The 17,959-nt window shown below is 47.9% G+C and overlaps 1 protein-coding gene across 3 annotated transcripts in view; it reads left to right on the top strand.

Annotated features, from left to right (window-relative positions):
* Nucleotides 1–17,959, top strand: part of LOC149336668 (neprilysin-2-like) — a 51,494-nt gene that overhangs the window by 24,633 nt on the left and 8,902 nt on the right. For all 3 annotated transcript variants that reach the window (XM_089554749.1, XM_089554747.1, XM_089554748.1), the window contains 5 exons: nt 2,131–2,302; nt 7,120–7,218; nt 11,013–11,297; nt 12,908–13,105; nt 17,195–17,442. In XM_089554749.1, the coding sequence (XP_089410875.1) occupies nt 2,131–2,302; nt 7,120–7,218; nt 11,013–11,297; nt 12,908–13,105; nt 17,195–17,442 (1,002 nt within the window). The remainder of the gene's footprint in view (nt 1–2,130; nt 2,303–7,119; nt 7,219–11,012; nt 11,298–12,907; nt 13,106–17,194; nt 17,443–17,959) is intronic.

Here is a 17,959-nt window from a genome sequence, read left to right as displayed (position 1 = left end):
TCTGCCTGTGAAGATAAAAATTGGTAAATTGGTTTTTGAGGAAAGGAAATGGCTCAGTATCTGTCTCAAATATCTCGGTGCGCACCCGAACCGCGCCATAAGGGAAGGGAGGAAGGTAGGAGTGAAAGAAGAAAGAGGAAGAGGTGCCGTCGTGGGAAGAAAAACAATTGCGCTGAAAATAAAGATGGCCCGCCGATATATCTCGTCTCCCGAGCCGGAGTATCCGGGCTCGAACCCGACCGCGGCGACCGCGTTTCGATGGAGGCGACACGCAAGAGGCGCCCGTGTGCTGTGCGATGTCAGTTCACTTTAAAGATCCCCAGGTGGCCGAAATTATTCCGGAGACCTCCACTAGGGCACCTCATTCTCTCTCTCTTTCACTCCTACCTTCTTCCCTTCCCTTCCCTTACGGCGCGGTTCAGGTGTCTGTCGATGTATGCGAGACAGATACTGCGCCATTTCCTTTCCTAAAAAACCAATTTACCCGCCGATATATGTGAGACAATACTGCGCCATTTCCTTTCCTCAAAAACCAATTTAGCAATTTACCCGCCGGTATATGTGAGAGAGATACTGCGCCATTTCCTTTCCTCAAAAAACAACTTACCAATTTAGCCGCCGATATATGTGAGACAGATATTGCGCCATGTCCTGTCCTAAAAAAACAATTTATCAATTTACCCGCCGATATATGTGAAACAGATACTGCGCAATTTCCTTTCCTCAAAAACCAATTTACCAATTAACCCGCCGATATATGTGAGACAGATACTGCGCCATTTCCTTTCCTCAAAAACCAATTTAACAATTTAGCCGCCGATATATGTGAGACAGATACTGCGTCATTTCCTTTCCTAAAAAAACAATTTACCAATTTACCCGCCGATATATGCGAGACAGATACTGCGCCATTTCCTTTCCTAAAAAACCAATTTACCAATTTACCCGCCGATATATGTGAGACAGATACTGCGCCATTTCCTTTCCTCAAAAACCAATTTACCAATTTACCCGCCGATATATGTGAGACAGATACTGCGCCATTTCCTTTCCTCAAAAACTAATTTACCAATTTACCCGCCGATATATGTCAGACAGATACTGCGCCATTTATTTTCCTCAAAAACCAATTTACCTATTTATCCGCCGACATATGTGAGACAGATACTGCGCTATTTCCTTTCCTAAAAAACAATTTACCAATTTACCTGAGCCCGGCGCGCTGGCCCTCGACCAAGCCGGAAATTTCGTTCGGTTTCTTTAAAGGGAGGTCTTGTGTGTCTTGTGGTAAGTAAAAAATAACAAATATAAATAAAGAGAAAGCAAAAATAAATTCAAAGAATAGTCTCCATGTCTTCGAAGTGACAACCAAAGAACAGACCAGGCCGCTGAAACGAACCATTAAGGCTATCCTGGCATACCGTTAAAGTGGATCTAAAGTGTCTCCTGAATTTCTACGCTTTGTTTCAGCTACAACATTTTATTAACAGGTAGTTCTCACTCCATGTATAGTAGATCGACAATCTGCTGACAATTTTTATCTGAAAATCAGAGGTGGCTTTGCAAGGAAGGGTAAAGGAAGGGTTTACAAGGAAGGATAAACTTTAGCTACAGGTCAAGTTCCAGAAACTCCCAAGACAATTATACATGCAGGAGAGAGAGAGAGAGAGAAAAACTTTAATTTAACAGGAATTCGGGGCACGCCCCAGGGTCCCCGCACGACCCCACTGCACTCAAGTGTTTATGTACCTAAGGTTCATAACACTGGCAGCACGGCCGGTGGCGATGGTCTGCACGGCCGGGTCCTCCGAGCGCAGCAGGGTCTCCCAGTCCTCCCAGGTCTTGAGGTTCTCTAGGTCCCGCGGGGGAGGGTCCGCCGGGCAGAGGGAAAGGATGTGGAGGGAAGAAGCGAAGGGTTCTGGGCATAGGGCGCAAGCAGGAGTGGGGAAGGAGGGATGATAGTGAGTTAGGGTAAGGGGCGAGGGGAGAGTATGTGTTTGTAATCTGCGCCAGAGTGTTGCGTGTCTGTTATCTAGGGAGGGGTACATGCAGGAGCTTATGTACTCCCAACGCAAGCTCCAGAGATCGTCATAAATGTGCGCACACGGATCCTCCGCGGTCTTTGTGCAGTTCCGGATAAGCGAGTCGGAGGAAGCGTGGCTTAGGAAACGCGACGCATTGAAGAGACAGTCCGCCGCTGGAGTCTTTGATTACTTCCCCACCCGGCTGGGTTTTTTCGCCGGCTTCTTTGTTCACGATCCTACGAACCTTGAAAAAGAGCTCTACGATTACGACGAACTTCGTGAGTACATTTTCTGCTCCCTCCTGTACTCAAGGCCACGGATTCCGTATTGTAAGGCCTCTGACTAGCGCGGCATCAAATACACCGCAGTTTTGTTTTCAATCCGCAACAACTGGAGTTTTTTAAAGGAGCAGTAACGAAGTTCAACAGGGTACTCTTGCGGGCTAGTTGGTTTGAAATCACACAATGGTGCGATGCAGGCACAGTACGATGGAGGTGAACTCCACCGTAATGACAAGTATAGGATGGCCTTTGCGGTATAGGGTATAGCGTACTAGTCACAGAGAGCCCACTCTTATCGAAAACGTACCTTTTATAAATTAGGAAAGACAAAAAAAGCAAAATACTGGTGTCGCCATCACCGGTTGATTTCACAGGTAGAATGCATTCGTCGGCTTTGATTTTTGGCTCGGTTCTTGGAGGTTAGGCTGCATTGATATTCTATTAAGAACGCTGGCAACCCGCCCTTTTCGGTAAGGACATGACAAGTTTCAATAGATTTGCTAGAAGATTTTGGATTTCGACTTTCTTGCCCTTAAGTAGTTACTTTGCTGGGAGACATAAACGAACAAAGCCAGAAAGAGCCACAGAATCAATTTTCGCTCGGAACAATAGTTTAATGTAGTTGTCCTTATTGCCCCTTAAAGAAAACAAACAGGTGTGCTTCACAGTGCTACACATATGAAATATTGTAAACCAAAGGCGCCAAAAAAACCACACACACACACACACACACACACACACACACACACACACACACACACACACACACACACACACACACACACACACAAGACAAGAGAACGGCACAGAGCGCCAGAGTGTGTGTGTGTGGTTTTTTCGCGCCTTTGGTTTACAATGAATTACCAACTAGCCCAGCAAGAAGTCCTCTTAAGCTACACATAGGCTGCCGTGAAAATAGAGACGTAGCCTTTGCGGCCTCTGTAATACTCACGCAGTGTTTTATGAGGAGCGGGGCACCGGTTTTTCTCCCAACATGTCGACATAACAAATTAACCGAAAATGCATAAGGCAGAGTCACAGGGGACTATTACGAGGGTCGAAAAACCGGACACAAATCTTTCGTCGTGTCGCATGTCTTTATTCATAGCCGATCAGAGGAGCACGAATGAAGGATACACAAATTGGCTCAAAGGCACACTGAAAACGGCAAAGGCCAAGAAGACGAAGGCCCGCACCAGTCGAGATGTATATACATGAGACGGCTACAACGCTGCTGGTGTCAGAATCTAGTAGGATCGCTTGATTTTTTTTTTCATTTACTCGGAATAACTAGCATTATGTATGGATACGAACTCCCTCTTCAATCTAGAACAGGGGTTCTCAAACTGGGTTCCGCGGGCTGTCTTCTTCTGTTCCGCGAGAACCGTCACCGGCCCTGACCCGGCAGCTGATTTGAGACTGGCTCTGAGTGCTACTGAGCCACGCTTTCACTTGCTCTTAAAAGGGAAGCAGTACCACCCATCACATTAGTATTTGTATTAATCTGTGCAATAAACATTTAACATTTGCAACTCTCTCTTTGCAAAAATGCACTCGACAACATTGCTGGTAAGTGAAAGCGGGGGGGGGGGGGGTTCCCTGGAACTTATTGAAGGCTTTTGGGGTTCCTCCAAGCAAAAAAGTTTGAGAACCCCTGATCTAGAAGATTAAGTGTCAAGTTGGGTCGAATCACATTCCTCTTTCAAAGAAAAAAAAACAGCATTTAACAGCTACACCGAAGAAGGCTTTCGCGCTCCCTTCATTTTACGGAATATTTTTCCCGGAAAAATTTCATGGTCAAGCAACCACAGTACCCTGCAGTGGAGATTGACAGTTCTTCAAACAGGCGTGTTCTTAAAATGATCTAACCTATTCGAGCTTTCTATGAAATTACAGCTGCAGCTTTGACGCGTTCAGCGATGTCTGCGATTTTTGCCCCCTACAGGTTTTTATTAAATGAATTACTTTAGCTGAAGTGCTAAGCATCACTGACCCCAAAAGGGGGGCTCACTGAAATGGCATATATAAACTTGGAGAAAGTATGCGTGTCATGGACAAGTTAATATTGCGCGCAGCAACCGTGTCTTCTGTGTTGAACTATTCCACCTCAGTAGCTTTGTATGACTCATTACAGGGGCGCTTATACAGTCGCGCCCACTTGTAACAGCCGCAGTTCTAATGAACGCTCGCTTATTACGAACTAGGGCGGTGCTACCGTCTATATGTGCACTAGAATAACGCGGCTGCGTTTCAGGTTCAACGAACAACCGGGGCTGCATAACTCGTTTAGAGCGAGCAAGGAAGCACCATGTACTCGGTCCCACAGTCGAAAAACTCGCGCTTCCGGTAAGGGCGGAAATGAAAGAGCATCCCCGGGCCTCTGAGCTGCCGTCGCAAGCGCATGCCTTCAAAGCTGACAACTGCACTGGTGAAAGACAGTGCAAGCTTTTGCGTTAACGACCTGCTGTACGCGAGGAGGAACTTGGGGCAGCGACCGGCGAGTCGCTGCCGTACGTTGCCGTACGTCGGGAACGATGTACGCCAACGTATATCGGACTTACGTCGTACATCGGACTAACATCTCGTACATCGGCAGGTCTCGACCACTCCGATGCTTCAGAAGCTTCGTTTTCATTAGCGACAGGCCGAACTACAAAGGCCTGGATAAGCATGATTTTTTGTCTTCATGCGACGAGCGTGCAACCAGACATAACTTGCAGTGAGGCGATGGGTATTGCGCACCATTTGCTCGCCGAGTGGCTTGTTTAGTTCGACCATATGAGCTCCATCTCGTGATTGATGTATTTGCAACGCACCACGTGTTGTCTATGCCGGCTGTGGTTGCAACGTTCTTCTCGCCACCAAATTCCAAGTGCAAGATCTATCCACAGGGCATGGGAGTTATTCACGCGCTGAAGATATCCAATAATTTGTGCGCCATCCAACACATGCTGCTAGCAGTTCCCTCCCCCCTCCCCCCCCAGATGGCGATGCTCCAGTTTGGTGGTTCATATATCTTTGTTCGCTGCTATGGAAGTGATTGAGACCGCGTGGATGAAACTGAGTGCATAGTGAATCAGGAAATGCTTCAATAAAGAATGCTTAAGGGGCAAGGAACCATCAAGGAAACTGTTTCACAACCGCGTAATTAGACCCATGTGGATTAGTAACAGCTTAATGTGGATGCACAGACGGCCGGATATGGTTTCTCCTGAGATGATTTCGTTGGAGCGGGTGACGGCGCGAGCATCGCAAAATCATGCACTGGCGTACACGGTGTACTGGCTCCGCGGGCTCACCTCCTGCGGCGCGGGGTTACTCGGCGCTCAGGTCTAAACGAGGCCTTGTATTGTATTTTGTCTTGTGTTTTGCACCCTGCGTTTCCTTCACTGAGACTCAACTTAACGCTGTCGAGACTGCCCTTGCGGGCCTCTACAAGCAAGCTCTCAACCTCCCTATCACTACCTCTACCGCTAAGATCTTTGACACAGGCCCCTTTCATCCCCTCCGTTCTCTTCTCACTGTCCATCGTGACTCGAAGCTCTCCCGGCTTTCCCATACCCATCACGGTCAGTGGTTATTGACTCAAGCGGGTATCTTGCTCCTTCCCATCTCCCCGTTTACCTCTCCTATTCCTACCCCGGCGTATTCCTGGCTGTGAAATGATAAGTCCACTTTCTGTAGACCTCGTATACAATGAACGCAATCTGCGCGACCGTCAGGTGCGTTATAAGTGGGCTTGACTGTGCCTTCTTATGTTCCGGTGGCAAACACGTGGCACATGCTAGCGAGCGCATTTGCTGAAGGATGGCCTGAGGTTCTTTAACCCCAGGTGGTCGAAATTCCCGTATTCTTACTGATAGCTTCTGCCATATCTACACTTTAAACACCAATACGCCTATATGAGAGCAAAAAGGGAGTAAACAGTCCCCTAGCGCACTCTCTCTCTCTCATAAAAGAAAGTGCTGTAGAGGAGTTTACCCCCATTTCACTCCTTTCTCTGTAGAGTGTATAGGAGACGCCGAACGTTGCAATAAACTCTAAACTACAGAGAATTCCGTTTTTATGTGCGGGAATTTAAACAATTCCTGTGAGCAAACTACTGGCCTAATCGAGAGCAAACTTCGCTCACGGGGTAGCATATTATGGTCTACGTTATTTGAGATGTAATTAAACGTCGGTACTTGCCTGCATTTCCTGAAATTAAGAAGAAACTGCTGTCAACTGCGAGAAAAGCTGTCGCAGACGAGAGCTATACGCGAGCCGAGCAGCTGGTTTGACAGGGCGCGCCATCTGCCGGAAGGCGAGGCAAACGACGTCCCGGCTCGTCTGTTCGTCGAATCTCTCCTTCCGGTAGATGGCGCGCCCTGTCAAACCAGCTGCTCGGCTCGCGTATAGCTCTCGTCTGCGACAGCTTTATTCGCAGTTGACAGCAGTTTCTTCTTAATTTCAGGAAATGCAGGCAAGTACCGACGTTTAATTACATCGCAAATAACGTAGACCATAATATGCTACCCCGTGAGCGAAGTTTGCTCTCGATTAGGCCAGTAGTTTGCTCACAGGAATTTTTAAATTCCCGCACATAAAAACGGAATTCTCTATTCATCGCTTCCATTTCAAAAACACGCCAGACCTGGAAAGTTGAGCGTACGCTAGATGCGCGCTGAAGTTCTTAGCGGGGAAGGCCTCTTCACCGTTTCCGGAAGAATAAAGCGCTGCGCCGTAAATAAAGGGCGGGTAACTCTTTAGCATGGGACAGTCTTCAGACTTGCACACAAATTTGACTGTATTCATTACCTGACTTCTTTGTGCAGTGACCAACACCCTGAGAAAGCACGTGAAATTGAACTCCGAGTTCGAGACTAGAACTGTTGAAGCCATGGGCGCAATCACAGCCCCACAAATTACGGCAGGTGAGTGAACAACACTGCAGCTGCTGTTGAAGTCAGCGCTGTCGACCTTGTTGGAGCACTACCTCTTCCCTGAAGATAGTAGGACTACGAAATGTTCATTCATGTGTGTGTGGAAGGTGACCCACATTTGCGGGAGGAGGCCTGGTAGCCGCTGCTGATCCGCCGTCGGAGCAGGCTATCGTCGAAGCTGCTGGCCATGCCGGTTGCCGAGGCTGTTTTTTTCTGTGCGAGTGAGGTCGCGCTCCAAGCTTCCTCTTCATCAGCGCCGCTAGCGATACCAGCGCCACTCGAGGTGCAAGCCTAGAAGTTGCTCCTCCTTTTGAAGTGACAACAGGATCCCTTGCAGCTAAACGTATGGCGACGTTGTTTTTAACTCACGTCAACTAAAGTATGTATTTTCGTAGTAATACTTTCTAAGGTGTGCTTATAAAAAGACGTTGACTTGCGCCCTACCACGTTAACGACTATCTGTACAATGTAGTAATAGGCCACTCCGCTCTCGACGAAGGAATGCACAGGTAATAACGCCGGTTAAACGATTTGGACTTGCAGAGGCGTAGCATTCCCTATATAACAACATTTTCCTAAGAAACTTGCTTCGAAGTGTACAAAGCACATCATCATCATCAGCCTGACTACGCCCGCTGGAGGACAAAGGCCTCTCCCATGTCTCGTCATGTCGCTTATTCCCATGCCGGCCCCTGCTACGCGCTTGGCTTCTCTTGAAATCCACTCCGTTAACCTTCTATCCTAATTTCTAAAGAGCCCGCTACTTTGGTCACTCGCCTACACAGTTTTCATTGTTGTCGTTTCTCACTCATTGTGCACATTCCATTCTCGTGTATTTCTGTTGTCAGCCACTCAGCTGGAGCAACGTATACCATTACTTACGTGTTCTGTCCGTGAAGAGAAGAAAGCAGTCCGTGGGACGGGAAGATAGCCTACCACGGTAGGGCTAACTGCAGCGTTCTAGAAATGCTAAGATGTTGTTCCAATCTTCACGACAACCTACAAACGCAAAACACAACGATGAGTCCAAAGAACAATACGATAAAAGTTCGTTGGTGTTTAACTGCCTCGAAAAGGAACAATAGCTAACGGTATGCAGAGAATTATTGTAAGTTATTAAACCTAATGCATGTACTCAGCGCAGGTAGTCACTGCCAAACCCCCTCACTCCAACCACACATACTCCATCCCACAATCTCGTCATGGGAAGCTGATCTATGCAGTTCTAAGCTGGGCAGTCAGCAACGGCTGATCGCGAGCGCCTGCAGGATAGCAGAGTCCATCGGGTTCCTCGACTGAGGGCACCGCCTACGAGGACCGGTGTCTCAGTCACCTTTTCTAAACAAAGCTTTGCACCGCCACCTTGCCACTTCAATAGGGACCACGAGCGTAAACTAACTAGGCGGATAAGAATGAGGGGGAGTTCATTCGGCAGATATTCTGAGGTCATGAATAGAAGCTAACTAGCATGCGTCGAGAAGAAAGTAGGCTTGTTTGATCGCTGTAAATTTCCGCTGCTCACCAAGGGTCCAGGAACCTGCAGGTGAGCGAAAAGGATTGAATTTAGACTCACGAGAGCCCAGTGACCTATGGAAAGGAAAATGTTCCCTGCAACTTTAAAAGACATGAAAACCCTATAGTAGCGAAGGGAACAAACGAGTGTTTATGATATAGCCAAGCTGAGATTAAGAACAAGTAAGCATGGGCCGGGCACGAAATTGGAAACGACGATAGCCGATGTTTCCCTATGGAAACATCATCATCATCAGGCTGACTACACCCACTGCAGGGCAAAGGCCTCTCCCATGTCTCTCCAGTTAACCCTGTCCGTTGTCAGTTGCCGCCACTGTATCCCCGCAAACTTCTTAATTCCATCCGCCCACCTAACTTTCTGCCGTCCCCTGCTACGTTTGCTTTCTCTTGGAATCCACTCCGTTACCCTTAAGGACCAGCGGTTATCTTGCGTTCGCATTACATGCCCTGCCCAAGCCCATTTCTTCCTCTTGATTTCAACTAAAATGTCATTAACCCGCGTTTGTTCCCTCACCCACTCCGCCTTCTTCCGATCTCTTAACGTTACACCTATCATTTTCCTTTCCATAGCTCGCTGCGTTGTTCTTAAGCTGAACCCTCTTTGTTAGCCTCCACGTTTCTGCCCCATAGGTGAGTACCGGTAGGATACAGCTGTTGTACACTTTTCTCTTCAGGGATATTGGTAAGCTACCATTCATGATCTGAGAGAACCTGCCATATGCGCTCCACCCCATTCTTATTCTTCTAGTTATTTCCCTCTCATGATCCGGATCTGCGGCCACTACCTGCCCTAAGTAGACATATTCTCTTACAATTTCCAGCACCTCGCTACCAATTGCGAACTGCTGTTTCCTTGCTAGGCTGTTGAACATTACGTTTGTTTTCTGCATGTTAATTCTTAGCCCCACCGTTCTGCTCTGCCTGTCTACCTGATTGATCATGCTTTGGAGTTCTTGTCCTGAGTGGCTTACCAAGGCAATGTCATCAGCGAATCGCAAATTACTCGGGTATTCTCCATTAACTCTTATCCCCAACTGTTCCCATTCCAGTCCCGGAATACCTCCTGTAAGCAGGCAGTGAAGAGCATTGGCGAGACCGTGTCTCCCTGCCTGACACCTTTCAGTATTGGAATTTTATTGCTGACTTTATGGAACTACAGTAGCTGTGCAATCGTTGTAGATATCTATCAATATTTTCACATAATACTCTTCCACACCCTGATTCCGCAATGCCTGCATGACAGCTGAGGTTTCCACTGAGTCAAATGCTTTCTTGTATTCAATAAAGGCTATATATAGGGGTTGGTTATATTCTGCGCATTTCTCTATCACCTGATTGATAGTGTGAATGTGGTCTATTATCGAGTATCCTTTACGAAAGCCTGCCTGATCATTTGGTTGACTAAAGTCCAAGGTTGTCCTTACTGTATTAGCGATTACCTTAGTAAATACCTTGTAGGCAACGGACAATAAGCTGATTGGTCTGTAATTCTTCAAGTCCTTGACGTCTCCTTTCTTATGAATTCAGATAATGTTAGCGTTCTTCCAAGCTTCTGGTACTCTCGACGTCACAAGGCATTGCGTATACAGGGTGGCTATTTTTTGTAGCACAATCTCTCCTCCGTCCTTCAACAAATCTGCTGTTACCTGATCCTCACCAGCTGCTTTCCCTATTTGCATTGCTCCTAAGGCTTTCTTTACTTCCTCCTTCGTTACTGGCGGGATGTCCCATTGCTGTGCTCGACTGCCTCCCTCAGTAACTTGATGATTACATTCGCTACTGTATAGATTTGTGTAGAATTCTTCGGCTAATTCAACTATCTTATCCATATTGCTGATGACATTGCCCTGTTTGTCTTTTAGCGCATATATCTGGTTTTTACCTATGCCCACTTTTCTCCTCACTGATTTTAGGCTACCTCCGTTCCTTAGAGCATGCTCGATTTTCTCCATGTTAAACTTTCTTATGTCGGCTGCCTTGCGCTTATTTATTAAGCGCAAGGTAGCAAGGTAGGTTATTAATTATGGAAACGTAGTGGATTCTAAGACAATGCGAGCTATACCAGGGAGTGGCAGAAAGTCCGGTGTGCGGATGAGTTTACGGAGTTTACAGAAATACGGTGGCCGCAGCTGGCGCAGGACGGCGTTGATTAAGGCTGATGATGACTACGTTGAAACTGTACTGTAGAGCCATCGCTATAAGGTGGTGGTTAAAGTGACACGGTGAAGTTGCGCCCCTGTTTCTGTTTGCAGAGGAGTGGATCAACCCGCTAAGCCAGTATACCAACGGCGTGTACGGAAGACTCTCTATGATACAGTTCCAGAAGGAGTTGCTCAACGCCCTGAAGGAGCTGATGGCACACCCCAACTGGGGCAAAGACGGATTCCGCGCCATGCTGGCTTGGCACTTCTTTGATGGCCTGCTCGAGTATGCTATCCCATCGGAGATGACCAGTGAAAAAGAGACGGAAGACGTGTGCTACAACCACGTCCTTCAAGTCATGGAGTTCGCGGCGACCAGCCGCTACCTAAGATCTCGTAAGTCGTAGCCGATTTTTCATAAGCGGTAGACTCATTGTCAAATGAGAGAGGAGACAACAGAAGCTGTTAGAGGGGCGCATGCCACCACCGCTTTCTGCGTGCCGCGGGCCTCCAGTGGGCGCACGCAGATGTGCCCCGACTCAGGAGGGGGTGCGCAAAACTGCCCTGCGCCTAGCCCCATCCAGTCTTCTCAGGCCGATCTGGGTGTCACAACTTCGCGCACTTTAGCGTGTGTTCCCAGACACCATTAGAGCGTGTGGGGGTAGCCGTCTCGGACACAATGGAGGTGCCCTCGACTCAGCGTAGCAAGCTCAGCAGAGACCAGTTACCAAGTGACAAGAGGTTTTGGTCGTTTGGTGCCCAGCTTTCACCGGTCGTAAACCAGAGAATTAGTCGGAGCCGAAGGTTCACGAAGAAAACAAAGTTTATAAAGCAAAGAGACGGTACAGGGGATTTCACAATCACTCGTTCGAGCACATACAAAGTGATTAACAAAACAAAGCAACTCGTGCAAAGTTACACTCGAGAGAGATTGCAATACAAAATAATTATTGCACCCAAAGTGCACTAACACAAGAGAGAGGCAAACAAACAAAAACTGTTTGCTCACCGGGCACTGCGACAGTCCGATGACGAGAGGTTCACGACGGTGCCATCCCGCAGACTGGCGCGCGCTGCTTCGTTGGACCGTGGCTGGGCTAGTGGTGTTGACCCGGGAGTCGAGCGGCTGGACTTTGATGACGCTTAAACGAGCGAAGAGGGAGGGGGCATCACTTAGCACACTCAAGGCTACGCCCTCTCTGTTGACGTCTCCGACATTCCAGAGTTCGACGTCATGGGCTGGCGCAGTTCCTTTGTGCCCGCGTCGGTGAACTGTGGTGGAAAGGGCCGCAACACGCGCAAGGCTAGTCGCTCCCTGGGGTTTCCTTCTCCCCTGTTTTCCGACGCGCTCTAGCAAGATGCGTCTGCGCGGCGCTGTTTTTGTTTATTTTTTCAAAACTGCCCTTAATTTTGTGACACTAGGCATGCGGAGTTACGGCGCTACGTGTTATGCTGAAAGTGTAATAAAAGCGCAATCTCTGCTGTACGAGGTGAAATGCAAAAAAATCAGCTAAAACAAACCAGGGCTAAAAATCTGACGAGACAATGACAGCAACGCAGAGGAAACGCAAGAGTATTATACGTCATACGAGCCTGGTGGTACAGCTAAAGGCGACAATTCATTTACGGAATCCGCTTTTGAATTAAGTAACAAACTGCCAAACTTCCTAGTTTAAAGTATTATTCAGAATTTTTTTTGGAAGGAAGCGCACCACATCACAAACAAGAAAAAGGTTACACGGGAAAGCGTCAGTTGGTAGGGGCGGAGTATCCGTGTGCTTACATGCACATAAGTATTAGGGAGTACCTGAACCTTGAAAATATTTCGTGGGTACAAAATGCTTCCAGCAATCTATTCCAAATATTTCCTCAGCGTCGCCAAAAGCCCTCAACAGCGCGGAAAAGTGGGTTCTTTCTACAATTCTGTACTCTGACGCTGCGGCAGGAAGATGTCTGCTTAAGAAGGGTTCGTGCTTATGATCTGCTACCCGGTGCATATCCTGCAGGCGTGAGCCTCGCGGCATTGAAAAGAGCGGAGGACATGTTTTGGAGCATCCGCGACGCCTTCGATTTGGCCATTCGGGGTTCGAGCTGGCTCAAGAACACCGTGCGCGATTTTGCCCTGCGCCACCTGGAAATACTGGAGGTCGATTTCGGCAGCCTTGGGCATATACTCGACGAGTCCTTCGTGAACGAGCACTACGGTGAGTGGTTCATTCCACATGACTAGCTCTCTTTAAGCCTGAGGTCTCAGTGATGTTGCAGGCGATAACAGGAAATTACCTGAATTATCCCCAAAAAATCCTTATTTCAGGCCTTTTCCTCTGCAGCAGTATGAAAGCTCGGTCAATTTAGAGAAAGTGATTTGTTATCGGCTCCGGAAATTCACTGAAACTGCGTGAGCATTCCAGTTTGCCTAACACTGCTCCTCGTTTTTCCGGATAACAGAAAGTTCCCCCGAAAGAACCTAGCTGCTAAGACCAGTGGTGGTGCCAGTTCTGGAAACTCGGATTCAATATATATTAAAAAAAAGTTTTCCCTTGTGGCATTGGCAAGCGTTCATCCAAAGCTCAGTGTTTCTAAGGCTCCGTGCCTGTAGTAGATTCACACGAGCAATACCACTGAAAGCTATGAATGCATACCAAATACGTGTTTTTTTTTTTCTGCTCACTCGTGGTGCCGAGAACCCACGGGGCAACTCAAGCCCTTAAATATCACAATTAAGGTGCAAACTTCGCACCTTCTCTTCAAGCCGAAAAATTTGGGGTGGATTTCTGAAGCTGTTCTGCTCTTCATTACTCTCATAACACGCAATGTAATGGTCGGGACGTCACCATGCAATACACAGCAGGCAGTGTACAGAGGGCAAAACGCTTGCCTAGAACACGTTCTGGGCGTGTTTTGAATTGAACACGCGATATCTAGCGATAACATTAGGTTGAAAATAGTCTGGATGTAAGCATGTGCAGTAATGATCATAGGATTTTATCGTCATTTCTTGCCTTTCTTGTCGCAGTGGCTTTAGGAGCTGCGGAAAACTCAGTCCTGTCGTTACAAGTGTTTTGCCCTCTGTACCTCCATCACCACAGCTATGAGAGTTTGCCGTCGAAATTCTATGTATTCAATGATAACGACATTTTAGTAGGCTGAAAAGAAGTTTTCCAGCCATTGCTAACCTGAATACCATTCCCGGGGCGTGATTATGGAGGTAATGAAGCAGGCTTGAGTGTATCTCGCGTGCTTCGCCCACTGTGAGACTCGAATAAACAGGCAACAGCTGCACAGGCGACACAAGTTGGGATTTCTGCCATCGAAACCTTTAAGCTCGTCGAGTTAACGCGCTCATTCTCGACACCGCAGCCTCGGCGAAAAATACATTGGAGAGAGCGGCCTTTATTGAATAGAACACGTGAGTAGTGCTTCTTTGGAACTGGGCACCTTAACGCATCCGACAGGTGAAGTCGCAAACCTAGTCAGAGTGGTCAGAACCCGTAGAACACTCCAGCATATACGGACGCCGATTGCTGCTGCTTTTACTTCAGTTACAATGCCACGAGGTGGCGCGTCCATTTCATCGTCCGCGCGATGGGTGGAAATATTAGTTGAAAAGGAGAAAGCATGCGCTCTGGAAAGTCGGTGAGTGAAGAGCGGAGATGCAGGACACAGGGAAACTCTAAGCGCATGCAATACAGGCGTGTTTTTAATGGACTGCGGCCCGTTCAAGTCGGAGCTCCTCTCTTCTATGTGGTCGCAACTACTACACAAACGTACATCGCATCCCTTCTATGTGGTCGCAACTACTACACAAACGTACATCGCATCTCTTCTATGTGGTCGCAACTACTACACAAACGTACATCGCATCTCTTCTATGTGGTCGCAACTACTACACAAACGTACATCGCATCTCTTCTATGTGGTCGCAACTACTACACAAACGTACATCGCATCTCTTCTATGTGGTCGCAACTACTACACAAACGTACATCGCATCTCTTCTATGTGGTCGCAACTACTACACAAACGTACATCGCATCCCTTCTATGTGGTCGCAACTACTACACAAACGTACATCGCATCTCTTCTATGTGGTTGCAACTACTACACGAACGTACATCGCATCGTGTGGTTGGGCGATAAAGCGTGCGCGCGATTTCACTCATTTAACAATCGGCCACTCGTTGTCTTGTCAGGAGGAGCCACTTGAGTCAGTCGTCAGGTCTCCTGGGCCCGTGCGGCAAGGACAATATCCGTCCTTGACATCTGGGATTGCATATCAGCGGTTGCCTGAAAATCTTGTAACTGAGACGCTTCGCCATCTCTCAGAAACGGCGTGATGGCCCACTGTACAGCGGTGAGGTGTCGGTGCCCATCTACTGGCCACCTCAGTGTCGGCTATGCAGAGTGGGCAACGCAGGTCACCAACATACAGAAACAACACACGCAAGCACTTCACACCACCAACGAGATCCCCGCAGTGGACAATCACCTCCTGCATCTGTGGGAGGCGCGCCGGAGCATAACAAAACGGTGGAAGAAACACAAGACGAATCGCAAGCTTAGAGCTCGCATTGCACAACTTACGAAGCAGGCTGCGGCATATGCCGCCCAGCTCACAGACACCAATTGGATAGAACGCTGCAACTCGGCAGCGCGTCAGATGAGCTCGAAGGGGACTTGGCGTCTCTTACGCAGCCTCATCGACGCTTCTCAAACGAAAGTGGAGACGCAAAAGCAGCTCCGCAGGGATCTGCACGGGTGCCAAAGTACGACGGCGCAACTTGCGGACACTTTGTGCGACAGGTGTCTCTGCCGCACAAATGACCCGGTTGGGCCCGAGTACACGTACTCCGGCAAGCCAAATCAGGATTTAGACGCCCCTTTTGAGTTCTGCTCTCGTATCCTCCTCACGTGGAGATCTGCAATTTAAACCAGCACGAACCGGCCACCTGTATATGTCAAAGATCTAGCATCTTTGAAATCTGTGCGTTACGACGCTGCTTTACGAACCAAGAAAGTTACCTGGAGAACAAACAGTACTGCTCTCGCTTCCTTTAAACCGTAGGGCAGCCATTAGGCATGTGCAGAAGACATGCAAATGCTGATAATTCGTGCAAGTTCTGAAAAATGAACCAATTCTGGGCATTCGGTTTCGCTGAAAAATATAATTGATTAAATACTCTGATGGTGCATGCTTCATAAAACTTCTTACTGAATTCGGAGCGGTCAGCTTTCAAGTTGGTTAAATGCAACATGTTTCACAGCAGTGGAGCCGCACAAGAACGCTTTACGAAACCTGACTCACCTCGAGAAATTGATGTTATCAATACATTTTACGGACCGACCTTACTGGAGCAAAAGTGATGAGACGACCTGCACCTTATTATTTATCAAAGTCCTCTCTCAATATATTTTAATGGGAACTAAAAATTTTATTACCCAGAGGCGACTACTACGTGGCACGTATCGAAGCTGAGGAAGTATTTTTAAAACTATACTCAGAAAACACTTAAAATGGGCACAGGGGAACATAAGGAATACAATGAACGCAAGCGGAACCAAATAATAAGTTCCGGGCACTGCAGCCGCCGGCCGATTTAGCAGCCACACTGCGATGACGTCAAGAAAGTTTTTTACAGGCGTATCATTCAGGGTCAGCAGCAAATCCCTTCATTTTTAAGCGTTGACCCCGAAGCAGGTTTCATTAATCCTATCATGAACTTCATTGGAGTGACAGAAAAGGATGTTTTATTTTGAATTAGATGTTCCGCAGCAATAAACACGTATTCTGCGGCCGAACAGAGATCGACATATAGCGTCAATGAGCCAGTCAATTTGTGAATTAAAATATCAGCAGGTAACCGGCAAGAACCCCTTTAACTCCTGTTACTGAAGGCTACTTTCGCATGGTAGATTAACACCTCCGTGCTTATTTCTGTGATGCTTTGTTAAAGCCCCTGCCGCATCTTCTGTACCATGCTGAATTTGGCCGCCGTTTAACCTCTGCTTGCTCCAACGGTGGCTTCGTAGGTACGGCGCTCGGCTGCTGACCCGAAAGTCGCTGGTCCGATCCCAGCTGCGGCGGTCGAATTTCGATTGAGGCGAGCTTCTAGAGGCCGGTGTACTGTGCGATGTCAGTGCATGCTAAAAAACTCCAGGTGGTCGAAATTTCCGGAGTCCTTCACCATGGCGTCACTCAGCCGTAGTCGCCTCTGCCGCTTCATCTATACAAAGCTGCCTTTAAACGCCGTATAACATTCACTTACTCCAGTTGCCACCCTCTGCGCGCACAGCTGACTTCCCACAAAGCTTCATACCAGGGTTCGCGCGGAACGGGTACGTCGACGATTATGTCCGAAAGCTAGGGGCCAGGTCACGGGAGAAGTGGTCGGACCGGTCGCGCATCTACTTCAACATGAGCAGAGCGAGTCCCTACTACGCACCGGGCAGCCACTCCTTGGTGATACCAGCGGGTGTACTCCTGCCCATCTTCGCCGACGCCGACGGCAACACGGCTTTGAAGTACGGCAGCGTCGGCAACGTGAGTTCGCAATTTTCTAAATGCACATGGGCCTTGGAAGGAGATTACTGAAAGAACTGTTAGCTAACGTGCATCCTAGTGTCAGTGAAAACATTTGGACAAGTCGGTAAACGCCCGTATTCCTGAGCCTTGGCACCGAACCAAGGCGGCGCGCTTACTAAATTTTATTGGAAAATTATACATAAGGCTTGCCAGACTACTGTTGACCACGCTTGCAGGTGATGTGTGGTGTGTGTGCGATGTGCCGCGTTTCAGTAAAATTGTAGTGCTTCAAAAAAGTTTTTTGAGGACAATGCCTGGATCATTTCAAGCGAATTGCGCTAGATTTGAGGTAAAAATAAAGAATTACCGCGAAGATGCATCCTAAGGGTGACCGAAACATATGGTGCCTTATGGTTTAATGCGTGTAAAATCAACGTACTTAATGACTGCCTTGTTGTGCCTCGCACTACCTGTTAGGTATTAATGGAAGCAGACGTCACATCTACCAACGACCTGACAGTGTCCTACCCGGAAC

Source organism: Amblyomma mixtum, chromosome 7 (assembly GCF_055824585.1).
Source record: "Amblyomma mixtum isolate Tamu chromosome 7, ASM5582458v1, whole genome shotgun sequence".
Taxonomy (NCBI): Eukaryota; Metazoa; Arthropoda; class Arachnida; order Ixodida; family Ixodidae; genus Amblyomma; species Amblyomma mixtum.
Note: the sequence above shows the minus strand (reverse complement) of the source record. Positions and strands in the feature narration are given on the sequence as shown.